Source organism: Mesoplodon densirostris, chromosome 15 (genome assembly GCF_025265405.1).
Source record: "Mesoplodon densirostris isolate mMesDen1 chromosome 15, mMesDen1 primary haplotype, whole genome shotgun sequence".
Lineage (NCBI taxonomy): Eukaryota > Metazoa > Chordata > Mammalia > Artiodactyla > Ziphiidae > Mesoplodon > Mesoplodon densirostris.
The window spans coordinates 47,773,199-47,790,914 of record NC_082675.1 but is presented as its reverse complement, the minus strand read 5'-3'; the positions used below and the strand labels follow the sequence as shown (position 1 = coordinate 47,790,914).

The 17,716-nt window shown below is 41.8% G+C and overlaps 1 protein-coding gene across 1 annotated transcript in view; it reads right to left on the bottom strand.

The window, feature by feature from the left end:
• Positions 1-2,240: 2,240 nt before the first annotated feature.
• Positions 2,241-17,716, bottom strand: part of MEP1B (meprin A subunit beta) — a 64,516-nt gene continuing 49,040 nt past the window's right edge. Inside the window, exon 15 of the mRNA XM_060118364.1 lies at positions 2,241-2,714. Within this exon, the coding sequence (XP_059974347.1) occupies positions 2,241-2,714 (474 nt within the window). The remainder of the gene's footprint in view (positions 2,715-17,716) is intronic.

Genomic DNA, 17,716 nt, shown 5'->3' with positions numbered 1-17,716 from the left:
AGTTAGTCTCTGATTCTCAGCCCTGGCACCGCATCCAGCTGGCCATGGCCACAGGGTCACTTCCTGCTTCTCAGCACAACATGAGCTCCTGAACTCTCTGATTATACAGCCAGTCCTGCAAACAGGTTCCTCTGGAGATGTGCGTTTAGGCTTTTCCAGTCCTTCTGTAAAGGTTCTGTGTGCAGCTGCTCCATCAACCTGAGCTACAGATGTGCTTGCTTACAATGCAGGTATCCAGCAGGGTACCAGGCATCCAGGTATGTGTACATCCACATACCCCAACACCTATGCCTTGAACAAACATCCTCTCAAAGACACACAAACTCAACCCATGAGGAAATGAGCCACAGACCTCTTCATAACTGCACCTGAGGCTACACAGACGCCCAGCAGAAGCTTAGAAATGCCACCCATATGGGCATGATTGGCCTCCTACACGTGTGTCCATCCTTTTCTTCAGGATAGAACCTGAGGGAGGGTTTCTTTTTCTGGTGACAAATATTTAACACCTTTGGAGTCAGCCTGTCCTGCATTTGAGTCAGAGTTCTGCTCTTTATTATTGCTGTGGCTATAACATCATTTTCTTACCTATAAAATAAGAATGACAACTACCTCTTAGAGTGGTTACGAAAATTAAATGAGTTGACATATATGAAGCTCTTGACGGACCACTTAGTTCAAAATAAGACTCAATTCTGTTTTGAAATAGAACTAAACCCCTTTAAAAATGAGGGACAAGGCGGTGTGGGAATAACACACATTCCTTCTAACCATTAGCAAGTGCTTTTTGAGCATATATTACATTTTCTGCACAGACCAGGTACTAAAGCTGTTCTGAATGAAGACACAAGCTGATGGTTTACAGACAGTTAGCACAATAATAAAATCATTCATTGAGTAATTACTGTGTTCCATTCGTTGAAACACAGGAAATCACATGCACTATCTCACTTAGCTTACACGGAAGCAGTAAGAGGTAACTACTACTGTTATTTCCGTTTTTATCTCTCTATCTATTTATTTATTTATTTTGGCCATGCCATGCGGCTTGTGGGACCTTAGTTCCCCAACCAGGGATCAAACCTGGGCCCTTGGCAGTGAAAGCACAGAGTCCTAACCACTGGACCACCAGGGAATTCCTTATTCCCGTTTTTACAGAGGAGGAAACTGAGTCTAAAAGGGTAACTCATCCAAGATCACACAGCAAGTAAATGGTCAACCTGGATTCAAATCCAAGTCTTTCTGACTCAGAGGCCATGCTCTGATGCAGGGGCACGTGCTCTGGGAGTTCACAGGGCAGAAGGTCACTGTGACTTGAAGTTCGGAGATGACCTCCTACAGGAAGTGGCTCCTAAACAGGAATCTGGAGGGTGAGTAAGAATTAGGAAACGAAGGGGAGCAGGGAGAAGGGGAAGATGTGAGAGGGAAGGAAGCAGTATTGGCTCCAAGGTCCTGGAGATGCAAGAGAGCACAGCGTCACCGACGTAAATTGTTCAGAGGGACCGCAGTGTAGCGAGTAAAGAACGTCAGTGAGAACTGAAGCGGTAGGAAGAGGCCTTTCCATGAAGGCCATTGCATTGAAGGCAAGGGAGGCTGGTCTTCAAGCAGTGGAGAAACTCCATCATTGGAAGTAGGGAGTGACAGGAGCAGATAGGATCACTGGGAATGCAACAGGGGAAATGGGTTGAAAGGAAGAAATCCTGGGTGAGGGGAGAGCCATTAGAAGCAATGAGGAAGCACATAGATAATTCATGCAAGTGTGGAGGTGTCCTGGGTGGAGTGGCACCAGTGGGGATGTAGAGAAATGGACCAACTAGAACAGAGTGGAGGAGGTAAAACAAAAGGACTTGGTGATCGATCCAACATGGCAGCTACTACTTGGAAGCAAGCGCCTAAAGCTCCAGGTGCCTATGACCCTCAAACTTCCGCCATTCCCCCTCCTAATACAATATGGGACCTGAAAGTAAAAGACTGATATTATAATAGTGTTTCAGGGGCTCCTAGATATGAGAATAAACAGTAGAGTCTGAATTTAATGATAAATGATGGTGCCTAATCGAGAATCTCCACTGGACCCTATCCTGGTTGGAAGGATGAAACAGGAGTTCAGTCCCAAAGCATCCCTCAGCAGAGCTGGGCGGGGATCTACCAAGGGGGCGATCCCTAACCAGGGTACCCTCCTATCTGTCACCAGCCACACTGGCCTCTGAAACCACGGTGAGCCTGGGACCTCGTCAAAGTCAGAGGCTGCACAACTCGCTCCCCAGGGGCGCTAGAGGCTGTGCTTCCGCTGGGCAGGGCTGTGGAGCAGAAAGCTGTACCCAGAGCACCTTCAGCAGCACCAGTGGAACAGGGCTCACGGCTCCTGGGAGTTGAGGCGAGGAGGGATTGAGGATGGCTTCCAGGTTGTCCACCTGGGCGACTGGATAGAAAAGAAACAGAGAAGCAGGGCGGGAAGGGGATGCTGCTTCAGCTTTGGGTGTGCTGCATGTCAGGCCGTCCACCAGGTGGGGTTCTGTTTGGCTGCACAGAATGAAAACCCAACTACATCCGCTTAGTCGAAAAGGGGTTTGTTTTCCTCGGTAACAAGAAGCCCAGAGAAGGCATTTAGGGCTTGTGCAGCTGCTCAAGGAGGCCATCCCGGAACCAGGATCGTTCAGGTCTCCTGCTGCACTACCCCGGTGGCTTTCATCCTCGTGATTATAACTTGGATCCTGTAGTCACAAGCATTTTTCCTGACTTCCAAGCAGAAAGCAAGCTTGGAAGTGTAAAGAGCAAAAGACACATGCCGCTGACTCTGCCCTTTTCAAATCCCTATAGATTTCCACTTGGCCAGAACTAGGTCACATGACCACCCCAGGGGCAAATGTCACTTAGGCATTTTCAACGCTGAGCAAATCAGAACTATGAACAAAGAAGAAGAGACACTGGATAAAAAACAACCAGCAGTGTCTTCACGGGCACTTATGCAATATGTATTCATTACCCCAGTGTTGACCATAGGAATGCAGGCCATCCTGCATTAAGCTGTTGGCAGGGTATAAGAAATGTGGGATCTCCATGCCATATAATAGTTAAGTACAAGACCAGTTTCCTGGGCAAGCAACTTACGCAGTCACACAACTCTAAGCACTTAATCCCGTTCCCCATCCCAGGGGCTTCTAGGGCCCTACCTGTCCCTCAGGTCCTGACCATGGGCTCCCATTGACCAATCAGAGGTCTTGGTAGCAGGAACCATTATAGTCCTAAGCTCTGAATGGACCAATCAGAAGGCTAAGTGATAATGACTCATTGATGTTGGGTCCTGAGTGGACCAATTGGGAGCCTAAGTAACAATGACTCTTTGATGTCCAGGAGCCTGAGTAAACCAATCAGAAAACTAAGTGACAATAACCCTTTCATGGCCTCTGTCCTGGGTGAACCAGGTAACAATGACCCATTGGTCTTTTAGATCTTGAAAAGAACAATCCAGAAGTCTGAGATACAGTGGCCTCTTTTTAATCTGGGTCTGACTGGACCAGCTAGGGGTCCAGATTTCTGTCAATAAATAAGGGTCCAAATACCAAAGACACCCTTTCTCCACGGTCCAGTGGGCCACTCAGTGGCTGCGGGGACTTCTGTAGCCAAGAGCCCCACCACCCTTCACTGATCACAGTACTGGTCCAGGGTTGATGGTGGGCATAGCTTGGGAGGGGGATTGTGTCCCTCCTGGGCTGCCAGTGTTTGCTGCACCACCCTCAGCCTTGCCCATGCCCAGCTATTTTTTTTATTTAGTGTCACATGGTGGTTATGGCTGGGGTAGGGTCTGGGTCTTCCACCTCCACCCCTGCTGTAACCAGTCTTCCCTACTTTATTAAGTACCGGAGGGAATTAAAAAAAAAAAAAAAAAAAGCCCCAAACTTGGGTTAATGCTATGCTGTTGCCATCTTGAGATTAATTTCCACAAGGGCCTCCAAATTTTCATTTTACACTGAGCCCGGCAAACTATGTAGCCAGTCTCAGGCAAACAGGATAAAGAACAGATAGACGTGATTCATATTTTTAGCTTTTTACTATTTCAGAAGAAGGAGTTGCCTGCTAGTTGAAATACATTTGCCCTCCTTGCTGACGTGTATCAACATATATGAAAATATTAAAACATAGAACTGTTCTCTCATTCCTGTTAACACCCTTCCCCTACTCCTTTTTTTTTTCTTTCAGGGGGCGGGGGATGGATAAGTCAAGTTTGTATTAAACGTAGTGAAAAAAGAAATTAGCCTCACTTTATCATAAATGGATATGAATGGGAATTTAAAACAAACTTCTTTTTAAACTGTAAAACAAAGGCACTAGTCTTTGCATTGGGGAAGGGAGTCATATTTTATTGATTACGTTCAACGTGAAGTACAGTACATGGCCTATAGTGGATGCCCAGCTGGCTGATTGATTGAAATAGAGCTTGATGAGTGAATGGATTTGACAAGGCCCATCCAGAGATTAGAGAAACCCTGTAGACAGCCAGAGCCAAGACTCAGGCACCCCCTGCAGACTCTGGTGAAGGCAAGGATCTGTTTTCTACCTTGAATCAATCCTTTTGTGTAGTTTGTTTGGGGTTCTGGAATTTAAACTTATTAGCAGAGTAGCAGCTATCTCGTGACCATGAAGGCCCCCCCTTCCCCAGTATATAAGAGCCACAACCACAAATCAAACTGGTCCTCCACATTGAAGGAAATACCTAAAAACAGGAACAAAACTGGTATAATTAGAGCTGGATTGGAGTTCCTCTCCATCAGGAATTTCTTTTGAAATCTCTGAATGTTGACAAGAAAGATAAGATGGTAGAAAGAGACTTACCCACAAGTCAACCAACAAATGATTTTTTTTTAAAGCTGATTTCTTTATCCTTAGCTCCAGACAAATGTGTATAGTTTTTAAAATTTATTTTTCCCTGTTCTGCCACTTCCAGCCTAAAATGTATTTATACCAACAGCCCCCATCACCACAACCCCCATGAATGGAATGCAACAAGGTGTTACAGGAAAAACGAAGTGTTATCTTCCACAAAGGATGGTTGATGAGTCAGTTTACTGCTCTGTCTAGGATAATCCACATCTAACTTTCTTTGACTTTGCAAAGCTTAAACAGAGTCTTGGGAGCAGTATAGAAGGAATAAAATTGCCTTTAGGAAGCAAGAACCACACTTTCATTTCTTTGAAAGAGGAAAGTTCATCCCAACAGAAAAACAAAGAAAGCAACAAAACTCATATTAGCAGAAAGAGGGAGATTCTTTGTTATTATTTGTCATGTAAAATGAGAAGATAATAAACCATCAGGGATTGACCTTTTCACTGGAAGAAAGAGTTGACATTTCGATTCCTTTTCTGAGTCAGGAACTGGGTCTCCCCCGTGGCAACCACCATAGCCATTTGTTGGTAGTGGGTGTTCGTACTATCTGTTGGTTATTTGACGGGTGAGTGGGTGAGTGAGTGCATCGGTTGGTTGGTGGATTTTAATTCAGCAAATCCTCTTCTTCTCTGATGTTATAGCAGCCTTTTCCTCATTTTCCTGGTCTTTGTTGTGATGCCTTAGGCTGGTTCTATCCCCAACACTGTTTGAACCAGCATGCAAGTCCCCATATGAGGACCATAAGAGCCATTCTCCTCCAGAAGGTGATCTGGGGTCTAAGCTTCTTGTTTTGTCTCTAATACGCTCTCATGTCTTACTTTAGTCCTCGTCCCAAGACTGCCCCACCTGCCCCTCAGCCTGTCCCACCCTAGTCAGGTTCAATAAATATTTCTGTTGTTGGACTGGTGAATATAAACAAGTTAACCATTCCCATTCTGCTTTTGAAAACAAACGCTTTAAGTAGTGAATTTTTAGAAAAGATATGTCTTGAGATAGCCATATTTACCTATTTAAATCTTTTTCTTAAATTTACAACTGAAGCCTACATTGAGTCTTACAATTGAAGCCTACAGTTAGTTTTCAGTCCAGTGAAATAATGTCCTGGCTTAAAAAAATACAGGGCACACAATTTTCCTAGCTTTTTAGTTTTTCTTTTTCTTTTCTCATTGAAGAAGTCTGCAACTTAATATGTAATTCTTGCTAAATTATAATATGATTTTCTTTCTATGGTTTGAAACATTTGCCTCTATTAGATTTCCTTCTCTCTCTGTGTGAACAACCGGATGCATTGTGCCAGATTCATCTCAAAGCAGATAGAACATCAGTAGTCACTTGGAGCATCTCCCACAGGCTATTTCAGAGAAGATCTCTTTACCAGTTCCTTCTTTCAAAAGTTTTTAGAGAGCACAAGTCTTAAAAAAAAAAAAAAAAGTACACAGAGTAGAGTGTTCTGCCTGGGATTTAGAGCAGACAGGCAAAGGTTAACAAAAATAGAAAGAAATTTAATTCATCCCATTTTATTGAAAGCAATTTCCAAGTAGCTTATTTGTTATGATCCCATTTTATTGAAAGCAATTTCCAAGTAGCTTATTTGTTATGAAGATAACTTCATCCAAGCATTTATTTAATAGTTAATTAGCAGCATCTCTTAAAAGATTTCTGCAGCTAGAAAACACGAGGCCAGAATCCCCACTAATAATATCAACTGATGAACAAGGACGCAGCACCTACGTTTTCAGCTGATGATGTGGCAAAGATCATGAAATCCTGCAAAACTCAATCTAAACTGAATTATAAATCGTACAAATACCAGCTAATGGATAATGAGATTCTGTTCTAATGTTGATAATGTGCAATGTAAGTGTTTCCTGTTTCTTAAATAGGATATCTTTGACCATTTAAACAAGTCTTTAGCACCAAGCATCCACAGGCAAGAGTATATTAAAAAAGCCATTTTGTGTATGCCACTTGGAGGTAATGAGAAAATGCTTCGCAATGGGACACGCATAAGAGGAGGCATCAATGTCTTATTAATAGGTAAGAGCACGCTGAGTTAATAGTGCATTGATAACGTATTTTTATTGTCCTCTCCTCACCACGCTTGTGTGACTCAGTGATATAATATTAGCAAGAAAACAAAAAGCCAAACTAGCACAATTACTGTCATCATTTTCTTGTATAAAAAATGTGCTTGCCTTCTACTGAAAACATTTTTTATCCTTGAGAACATCATATGACCTTTTCAGAAATATCCTGTGTCCAATACATCAACCCCCGACCCAAAATTCCCCACATATTTCCATACTACCCCTCCTTTTTTTTTTTTTTTTTTTTTTTTGCTGTACGCGGGCCTCTCACTGCTGTGGCCTCTCCCGTTGCGGAGCACAGGCTCCGGACACACAGGCTCCGCGGCCATGGCTCGCGGGCCCAGCCGCTCCGCGGCATGTGGGATCTTCCGGGATCGGGGCACAAACCCGTGTCCCCTGCATCGGCAGGCGGACTCTCAACCACTGCGCCACCAGGGAAGCCCTACCCCTCCTTTTATCCAGCTCTAAATCCCAAATTTGATCTACTCAAAAATCCAATAAACACCCTAAAAAACCTGTCTAAATCTCCCTCTAACCTAGGCTATTCCCCCATCTTTCCATTTTATCCTTTAAGGAAAGTCTCAAAGACCATTTGGAATTTGAGCAAAGACTTCAAGGTGCTTTTATACAAGAACCTGCAATTGGCAAAGCTTTATCCACCACTTTCTCTGTCCCTCTTGATGCCAGGCACTCAGGGGGATACAGAAATACATGTGGTGCAATATCTGCCTCTCTGTCTAGTTGTGGAGATGAGACAAATAAATTTACTGAATTTGCATTTATTAAATACTTACTCCATGCCAGGAATTGCCAGCCACAGACAAAAAAAAAAAAGGGGGAGACACAAAGATTGTCCTTAAGTGGCTTACAGGAAAAAACAAGAGGATAGACATGTAAAGAAATTATCAGTACATCAAAGTGTTTTAGGCTCTATGACAGAAGTATAAGCAGAATGTTAAGAGGGCAATGGTGGAAAAGTTTCCAAGAGAAGGATTTCAGCTTTCAACACTTCCCTTGAACTGTCATTTTAAGAACTTATTAGAAAATATTCCTGAAGAATACCTCAGTATCTTCCATGTTCGGTGCTATAAATTACTCCGATTTCCACTTAATTGTCACCTTCAAGAGACATGACCAGACTTCCCAAATAGCGTAGCCACACAATCACAATCTTGTACTTAAGCTGATTTGTAATCCTTTGCCTAACATTTTTCTTATGGTTTTACTGATTGCATGTAAAGTCAAAGAGAGCTGGAACTTTGTTCTGTCACCTGCTGTATCCCCAGAGCCTAAAATGGAGTCTGCCACAAGGAAGGTGCTCAGTAGTATTTATGAAGGGATGAATGGTAAACGAACCGGATTTTCTCAAATTGGCCTTGTGGCCAGCCCATTTTCCCTTTCTCAAATCTTCATATTTCACCCACCTTCCCTCCATCCATATCAGCCCTGACTCAATATCCAGTATTGTTCCACAGGGAACGGTTTTACAGAATGCTCATCACACCCTCACTGAGACCCTCTCAACAGGCCCTGATGCTTTAGACTGGGTCACAGTTAGAACCAAGGCCTGTGACAATTGCAAAACTATTTGTGCTAAGTCTACACAAATATCCAATTGTAATACAATTTTTAAAAATTTTTATTTTACACAGCTTTACAGTTTACAAAATATTGGCTATATTCCCTCTGTTGTATAATACATCCTTGAGCCTGTCTTACACCCAATAGTTTGTGCTGTAATATAATTTTTAAGCAAGGAATAGTATAAACTATGTAAGAAAATAAATTCTGGATAATAAAGGTTTTATCTTTTTGCTATAAGTTTATAGTCTTTTAGATCAAATTTCACAAGGATTTGGAATTTGGGGTGATGGGTTTTGTTCATTGCCTAACGTTATATGTCAAACAGAACGACTGCCATTCTGAGAAGAGGGAGCATGACACAATTACATTTGATAGGCAAGTGAAAAATGTACCCTGAATATTATTTAGGCCTAACCAGCTATTCATAATGATCCAAACAAGATATTGTCTGTTTTAAAGCTTCTTTCTGAAAACTAATTCTTTGAAATGTGTTATTTACCAGGGCTTTGATTATGCTAATCTATTCAATTCAATTCTATGAATATTAACTGAGTACTTTCAAGCATGTGGGGGGGAGGGGTAGAGAGATGAGGGGAAGTCTAGGAATGCTGTAAAGATGAATAGGAACGCCAAGAGTCCTATAACCTAGTATCTTACCATGTGTTACAGAATAGTTTTATATGGACATTCTATATTTTAAAAGAGCATGCTTCTCTTCATTTGTGTTTTCAGTATTCAAAATGCGAAAGAGGTCAGAGAAAACTTCTCCCTGTCCCAGAAGCACCTCTACCGATGCAGGTTCACCCAGCCCCCCAAACTGTCGTGGTTCTAGTTTTCCTGGTCACCTTCTCTATGGTAAGATGAGCAGAGCATCTGTTGCACTGAGCTCAGAAACAAACGGCCTCTGCTCCTCTTGGAGATAACATCCACAGAAGGCTGAAAATTAAAATAAAATAAACAGGACTGCAGATTGTTCAAATTAGGCTACATGAAAGCCAGAGGAAGAGTCTGTCATAGCTGTTAAATTAGACCACGGCTGCTGCCGATTTGAGAGCAGATGAATGAATGACAAGTGTTAATAAACCCGGGAAAAGGTGCAAAGTAAGCCACAGGGAAGCAAGGAATGCAGAGCAGATGGACAATTGGATTTGAACAGAAGGAGAAAAATGGAATTTTTAGGTTGAGGTTTTTTTTAAAAGATAACAATAACCTATATTTCTACAGATGGACTTCTTTGCTTTCTGAAAGATTTTTAAAGTTCATCTCTTTCCATTTGCTGTCAGAGAAGGAGGGCTAGGGGATGCTAGTAAAAAGATATAGATAAGAATTCCATGGGTAAGAGTACTGGATGTTTTCCATAAATTTCAGAGAGCATTTATCACTTTGTACACTGAGTTATAATACATCAGCATTTTATAAGACTCTAAACCCAAATGCAGGTCAATGAAATTAATCAATTAACTGTCTACCTCCAGTATGTTGAAATACAAAAGAACTATTCATTCGCTGCCATTTGGCAATGAACTGTAGGTGATAAATCTTGCTATTTTAAGAACCAAAACTTTTTCATTTGAAACTATTTGTTGAATGAATGAATGAATGGGTGGATGAAATGGATTGTACAGTTGCATTCAGGAGCATTGAAAATAATTTCTGAGTGAGCTTGGAAACAGAAGTTACACTGCAATACCATCATACAAGGACACCCTTGGGTGCTGAAATGTGAGTTGGAATCACAGCTTTACTTAGGCGGTCCTCACCTGGAGGGTTGAACATTATGAATCAAGTCTAGAGGGCAGTGGGATTGGCCAACCAAGAGACTGTCATTAATGGTCACTGGGCACCTGCTCTGAGAGGACCCTAAAGGGTAAGTGATCAGACCCCATGACTGGCTTTAAAAAAAGCAGTACCAGGTTTCTAATAGGTGAGGTAGAACTGAGTTCTGCACATCCTTAGTAAGTCCAATATTTTTCCTCTGGGAAGCTCTCATGAACTCACATCAAATTCCTAGGGAACAGGAATAAAGACGCAGACGTAGAGAATGGACTTGAGGACACGGGGAGGGGGAAGGGCAAGCTGGTACAAAGTGAGAGAGTGGCCTGGACATATATACACTACCAAATGTAAAATAGATAGCTTGTGTCCACCTAGAGGTGTGGGATAGGGAGGGTGGGAGGGAGACACAAAAGGGAGGAGATATGGGGATATAGGTATATGTATAGCTGATTCACTTTGTTATACAGCAGAAACTAATACACAATTGTAAAGCAATTTTACTCCAATAAAGAAGTTAAAAAAAAAAAAAGTCCTAGGGAAATGGTGAAATGCAAAGGAAAAACCAAAACAATTATCCTTATATAAGATCCTGGGCTTCCCTGGTGGCATAGTGGGTTGAGTGTCCACCTGCCAATGCAGGGGACACAAGTTCGAGCCCTGGTCTGGAAAGACCCCACATGCCACGGAGCAACTAAGCACATGTGCCACAACTACTGAGCCTGCACTCTAGAGGCCCTGAGCCACAACTACTGAGCCCGTGTGCCACAACTACTGAAGCCTGTGCACCTAGAGCCCGTACTCCACAAGAGAAGCCACCGCAATGAGAAGCCCGCCCACTGCAACGAAGAGTAGCTCCCACTCGCCACAACTAGAGAAAGCCCACACACAGCAATGAAGGCCCAACATAGCCAAAAATAAATAATAAAAAAATAAAATATAAAAAAGATCCTTATGCAACACTGGTAACACCACCACACACTCTAGCATGGTTTCAGAGAACACAGGACAGCTCCAGCACATCAGCAGCAGTAGCAACCTTCCATGAAAGGGCACCTTCAGGACAGCCATGTCCCAGCCTGGCATCACCGCTTAGCCACCGTGACACAGCTGCACCACCACCAGAGTCTATGGGCACTCGCAATCAGTGATATTGTGCATCTTTTCATGTACTTACTGGCAATTTGTATGTCTTATTTGGAAAAACAGCTATTCAGGTCCTCTCCCCATTTTTAAATATGACTGGTTTTTTGCTATTGGGTTGTATGAGTTCCTTAACCCGTTATCAGATAGATAGTTTGCATATATTTTCCTCCATTCTCTAGGTTGCCTTTCATTTTGTTAATGATTTATTTTGCTATACAGAATCTTTTTAGTTTAATGTTGTCTGATCTTTTATTTTTACATTTGTTGGTTGGGCTTTTGGTGTCATATCCAAAAATTCATTGCCAAGACCAATGTCAATGAGCATTTTTCCTATGTTTTCCACTAGGAGTTTTATAGTTTCAGGTCTTATGTTTAAGCCTTCAGTAGACCCATTTCGAGTTAATTTTTGTGAGTGGTAAAAGATAGGAATCCAGTTTCATTCTTTTGCATGTGAATATCCAGTTTTCCCAATACCATTTATTGAGGGACTATCCTTTCCCCACTGAGTATTCTTGGCCCTCTATGAGGGTTTATTTCTGGGCTCTCTATTCTGTTCCATTGATCTATGTTTCTGTTTTGATGAAAGTACCATACTCTGTTGATTACTAGAGCTTTGTAGTATAGTTGGAAATCAGGTAGTGTGATGCTTCCAGCTTTGTTCTTCTCAGGATTGCCTTTTATAGGATTAAGTATAAGAAATTCAAATGTTATTTGTGTTACCAAGTCCAAGCCTGTACTGCTTGCTGCATGACAGGCCAACAAAGGGAGAGAGAGGTTGTTGGGGCAAGGAGTAGCAACTTTATTCTGAAAGCCAGCAGACCAAGAAGATGGTGGACTTGTGTCCCAAAAAACCATCTTGCCTGAGTTAGAATTCAGGCTTCTTTTATACTAAAGGGGAGGGAGTAAAGCCAAACACTTCCTGGTTCTGGTCAGCCTCAGGAGGGGACATGATGATTTCTATCTCCCTGCAGCTACTCACAGGTGGGCCTGGTCAGGATGTTTCTTATGAAGCTGACAAAGGTATTTTAGCTTAATGCTCATTACCTGGGAGGCAGGCTTCCCAGAGATGGGCCATTATGTATAATTTAAACTTATAGGCAACATCCCTTTAGGGATTAACTTGTAATAGAATACAAAGGTTCTTCCCTATTATTACAATTCCCCACTGTCAATGTCTATTCCATAATCTTGTGGGAAAAGGGACAAAGACCACTCTGGCTACTTCCAGAAGCTACAAATATTCCTTAGAATCTTTAGTCAGTCCTTTATCTACAACTATTTGAACGTGATGAACCCCCTTAGCACTTTGTTCATTTGTAATTCAACTTGGGGTTTTGGTTCCAGTTCCCAATACATGTACTAAATTCCTGTGCTGTTTATTTGGACAAAATTACACAAATTGGTTGACGCTTCTCCAGCTACAGTGAAATTACCATCTACTTCAGTTGGATGGGCAGACCTGCTCGAGGCAAATGCGTGAACAGAGGCTGGTATAGAGCCCAAAGTTTTAACAAGTTGGCAACTGCTAGTTCTTTTAGAGCATTTACAGATTCTCTCACCTGGGCAGACACCTGGAATGGCCTATCATACAATATTTCAAAGGGGCTTAATTTAAGCCTGCTTCTGGGAGCCACTGATGCAGAGCAAGGCAACTGGCAAGGCCTTATCCCAAGTTAAGTTGGTATTCATTTTCTCAGTTTTTCCAGTTGATTGTGGTCTCCAGGATGAATGTATTTCCAGTGCCTTAATCCAAATCAGGGGATAATTTCCTTAAGAAGGGCTTTAACCAATTAAAAAGTACTGATTTTAAAAAATAACTTGGAAGACATTGGGATAGCCAAAAGGCACAGGAAAAGACATTCAGCATCACTAATCATCAGGGAAATGCAAATCAAAACTATGAGGTATCACCTCACACCAGTCAGAATGACCATCATCAGAAGTCTACAAACAATAAATGATGGAGAGGGTGTGGAGAAAAGGGACCCCTCCTATACTGTTGGTAGGAATGTAAATTGATGCAGCCATTATGGAAAACAGTATAGAGGTTCCCTAAAAAATTAAAAATAGAGCTACCATATGATCCAGCAATCCCACTCCTGGGAATATATCTGGAGAAAACCATAATTTGAAAATATACATGCACCCCGATGCTCACTGCAGCACTATTTACAATGGCTAAGGCACAGAAGCAACCTAAATGTCCATCAACAGAGGAATGGATAAAGATGTGGTACATACATACAATGGAATATTACTCAGCCATAAAAAAGAATGAAATAATGCCATTTACAGCAACATGGATGGACCTAGAGATTATCACACTAAGTGAAGTAAGCCAAACACAAATATCATGATATCACTTATATGTGGAATCTAAAAAGATGATACAAATGAACTTATTTACAAAAAAGAAATGGGCCCACAGACATAGGAAAAAACTTATGGTTACCAAAGGGGAAAGGGACAGGGGGAGGGATAAATTAGGAGTTTGGGATTGCCATATACACACTACTATATATAAAATAGATAAACAAGGACCTCCTGTATGGCACAGGGAACTGTACTCAATATTTTGTAATAACCTATAAGGGAAAAGAATGTAAAGAAAGATATATACATGTATAACTGAATCACTTTGCTGTACACCTGAAACACAACACTGTAAATCAACTATATTTCAATTAAGTTTTTTAATAATTAAAAAAATAAAAATAACTTAAAACTGCTACACACAAAACAAATTGTTCACAAAATATTCTCCTTTCCTTCTGAAGGTTTTACGATGCATTGTTATCATTAATCAGTCTTTTACTATTAAACTTAAATGGCCTATTGAGACAATTCTGAGACGATTCTTCCACCACTGATTAAGACTGGCATAATGGCCAGAGAGGCTGGGACAGCTAGCTCAAAGGGAGGGGTGAAGGTTTGAAGCAACATATCCTCACTCTTGTTCCCTTCCTTTTCTTATTTTCCCTGATGTAATAGCACAAATGCTTGCACATATGAATTTCATCATTCTTCCCTGCTCTTCACAAAATAGCTAAAGAGTCATTCAAAAGCCACTGTAAAACCATAAATAGCAACTGATCACCTCTAACCATTAAAAGGTTGCCTTTTTGCTTTGGCATCAACCAACTGGGATTACAATGCAATTGAAAAGAAACTTGGTTACTGCTGTGACATACAACAATTTAAGATAATTACTAAAACTATGACTGATGGGACTTCCCTGGTGGTCCCGTGGTTAAGACTCCGTGCTTCCAGTGCAGGGGGCACAGGTTCAATCCTTAGTCAGGGAACTAAGATCTCACATGCTGTGCAGTGTGGCCAAAAGATAAAATAAAAATAAAAATTTTTTTTAAAATTTTAATAAAATAAAATTATGACTGCTATCATTTACCAGGATATACTAGAACTTAAGGAGTTCCATATGATTTCCAGAATGTGTACATTAACAGCATTTACCCACATGATACAAGAAGTTTTATCACCACTTATTTGATGATGCTGCCCACATAATTTAACATACCAAATAAGCCTAATTAGTTTAATATTTCTCTCTCTGAGATGGAGAGAAAATAATTTGAGTTGTTCCAGGGATCCTTTGGAAAACCTCAAAGTTAGCTAGAGGTCAGGTGAACTTCATTTAGAATTTGATCTTTGGGAAGTTTGTCAAAAATATCAAAAAGTTTTAACCACCGATAATAAAAGAGCTCAAAGGCAAGTACAGATCACTTAAACAAAGAAACTCGCAATCTATTACCAAAAGCAGTTCAATATTTTAAGATAACTTTGTCCTCTTAGAGAACCAAATTCAGGTTTTGTGCCACTTTACCTTTAAAATTCATTTTCTTAAGTTCAACATTAGTAAAAGTTTTTAAATATCGCAAAATCGATTTGGCTGTAAATGGAGAAACAGAACCAAACAAAATGAAACAAAAAACCTAAAGGACAAACAGAAAATCCTAAATAAACCCTCAAGTTCAATCTCCTGTGACACAGGAGAGCATAAACGATGTAATTAACACAGCAAGGGTAGCAGTACATGGTATACAGAGTCCCAAGATAACCCCGCCTAAACCCCTTGTGGAGACCCTCACAGGTACTGCGGCCACACAATATAACAAAATATCACCCTCTTCTCACCCATGGGTTCATAGCTGTAATCAGATCACTTATCCAAAATGCGCCTCAGAGTACTTTCTTTAAGGATAGTTGAAACATTCCCTACTTTTTTTTTTTTTTTGCGGTACGCGGGCCTCTCACTGTTGTGGCCTCTCCCGTTGCGGAGCACAGGCTCCGAACGCGCAGGCTCAGCGGCCATGGCTCACGGGCCCAGCCGCTCCGCGGCATGTGGGATCTTCCCAGACCGGGGCACGTACCCGTGTCCCCTGCATCGGCAGGCGGACTCCCAACCACTGCGCCACCAGGGAAGCCCGAAACGTTCCCTATTTTAAAAGACAGAAATTCAAGCCAAAAAAACACAAACGGCACACACAAATGCTAGCGTCCAAAGAAACCAACAAACCGGTTCACAAGTCCAACAGCTCTTTCCTCTCTCCAACAGGGTACCCCACTCAAATACAAAAGAAATTGGTTTATTCCGGACAAAAAGCCCCGGAGAGGAAATAAAGTTCCCAGCTGTTCACACCAGAGCAACTTACCCTATTGTATGAAGCCCCTCGGATCCCAAATGTCGATTCTTCAATCCACTGCCAAGCCCTGGGGGAGCCGGTGCCACTTAGGAAATTTTGAAGAGAAGATCCTTAGGACAAGTGGTTCCAGCAGCTGCTAGGGCCCAACTGGGGTTGGCTAGCCACAAGCAGCAAGGCTCCTGGCTGGCTGGGCCAAAATGTGTTACTGAGTCCAAGCTCGTACTACTTGCCTCACAGCAGGCCAATAAATGCAGTGATGAGTTGTACGGGCAAAGGAATAGCAACTTTATTCAGAAAGCCCGCAGACCGAGAAGATTACAGACTCGTGTCCCGAAGAACCATCTTGCCTGAGTGAGAATTCAGGCTTCTTTTATACTAAAGGGGAGGGAGTAAAGCCAAACACTTCTTGGTTCTGGTCCGCCTCCGGAGGGGATGTGATGATTTCTATCTCCCTGCAGTTATTCACAGGTGGGCCTGGTCAGAATGTTTCTTGTGAAACTGACAAAGGTATTTTCGCTTAATGCTCATTACCTGGGAAGGCAGGCTTCCCAGAGATGGGCCATTAGGTATAATTTAAGTTTATAGGCAACATCCCTTTAACGATTAATTTGTAACAGAACACACAGTTTTTCCCTACTATATTTGGGGTCTTTTGTGATTTCATATGAATTTTAGGATTTCCTATTTTTATAAAAAATGAGATTGGAATTTTGATAGGGATTGCATCGAATCTATAGATGGCTTTGGGCAATGTGGACGTTTTAACAATATTAAATCTTCTGATCCATGAATACACGACATCTTTCCATTTACTTGTGTCTTCCTCAGTTTCTTTTATCAGTCTTATAGTTTTCAGTGTACAAATCTTTCACCTCTTTGGTTAAATTTATTCCCAAATGTTTTATTGTTTGTTTGTTTTGTTTTGTTTTATTGGGGTATAGTTGCTTTACAATGTTGTGTTAGTTTCTGCTGTACAACAAAGTGAATCTATTATAAACGGGGCTGTTTTCTTTGTTTCTCTTTCAGATATTTCACTGTTAGTGCATAGAACTCAATTGATTTCTGTATGTTAATTTTATATCCTGCAACTTTACTGAATTTGTTTATTAGTTCCTTGGTGGTGTCTTTAGGATATTCTTTAAATAGGATCACATCATCTGCAAACATAGACAATTTTACATCTTCCTTTCCAATTTGAATGCCCTTTATTTCTTTCTCTTGCCTGATTTCTCTGGCTGTGACTTACAGTACTATGTTGAGTAGGAGTGGCTAGAGTGGTCACCCTTGTCTTGTTGCTGATATTAAAGAAAAAGCTTTCGGGGCTTCCCTGGTGGCGCAGTGGTTGAGAGTCCGCCTGCCGATGCAGGGGACACGGGTTCGTGCCCCGGTCCAGGAAGATCCCACCCGCTCCTAGCCGTGGAGCGGCTAGGCCCGTGAGCCATGGCCGCTCAGCCTGCGCGTCCGGAGCCTATGCTCTGCAATGGGAGAGGCCACAACAGTGAGAGGCCCGCATAACACACACAAAAAAGAAAAAGCTTTCAACCTTTCACCATTGAGTACGACCTTAGCTGTGGACTTGTC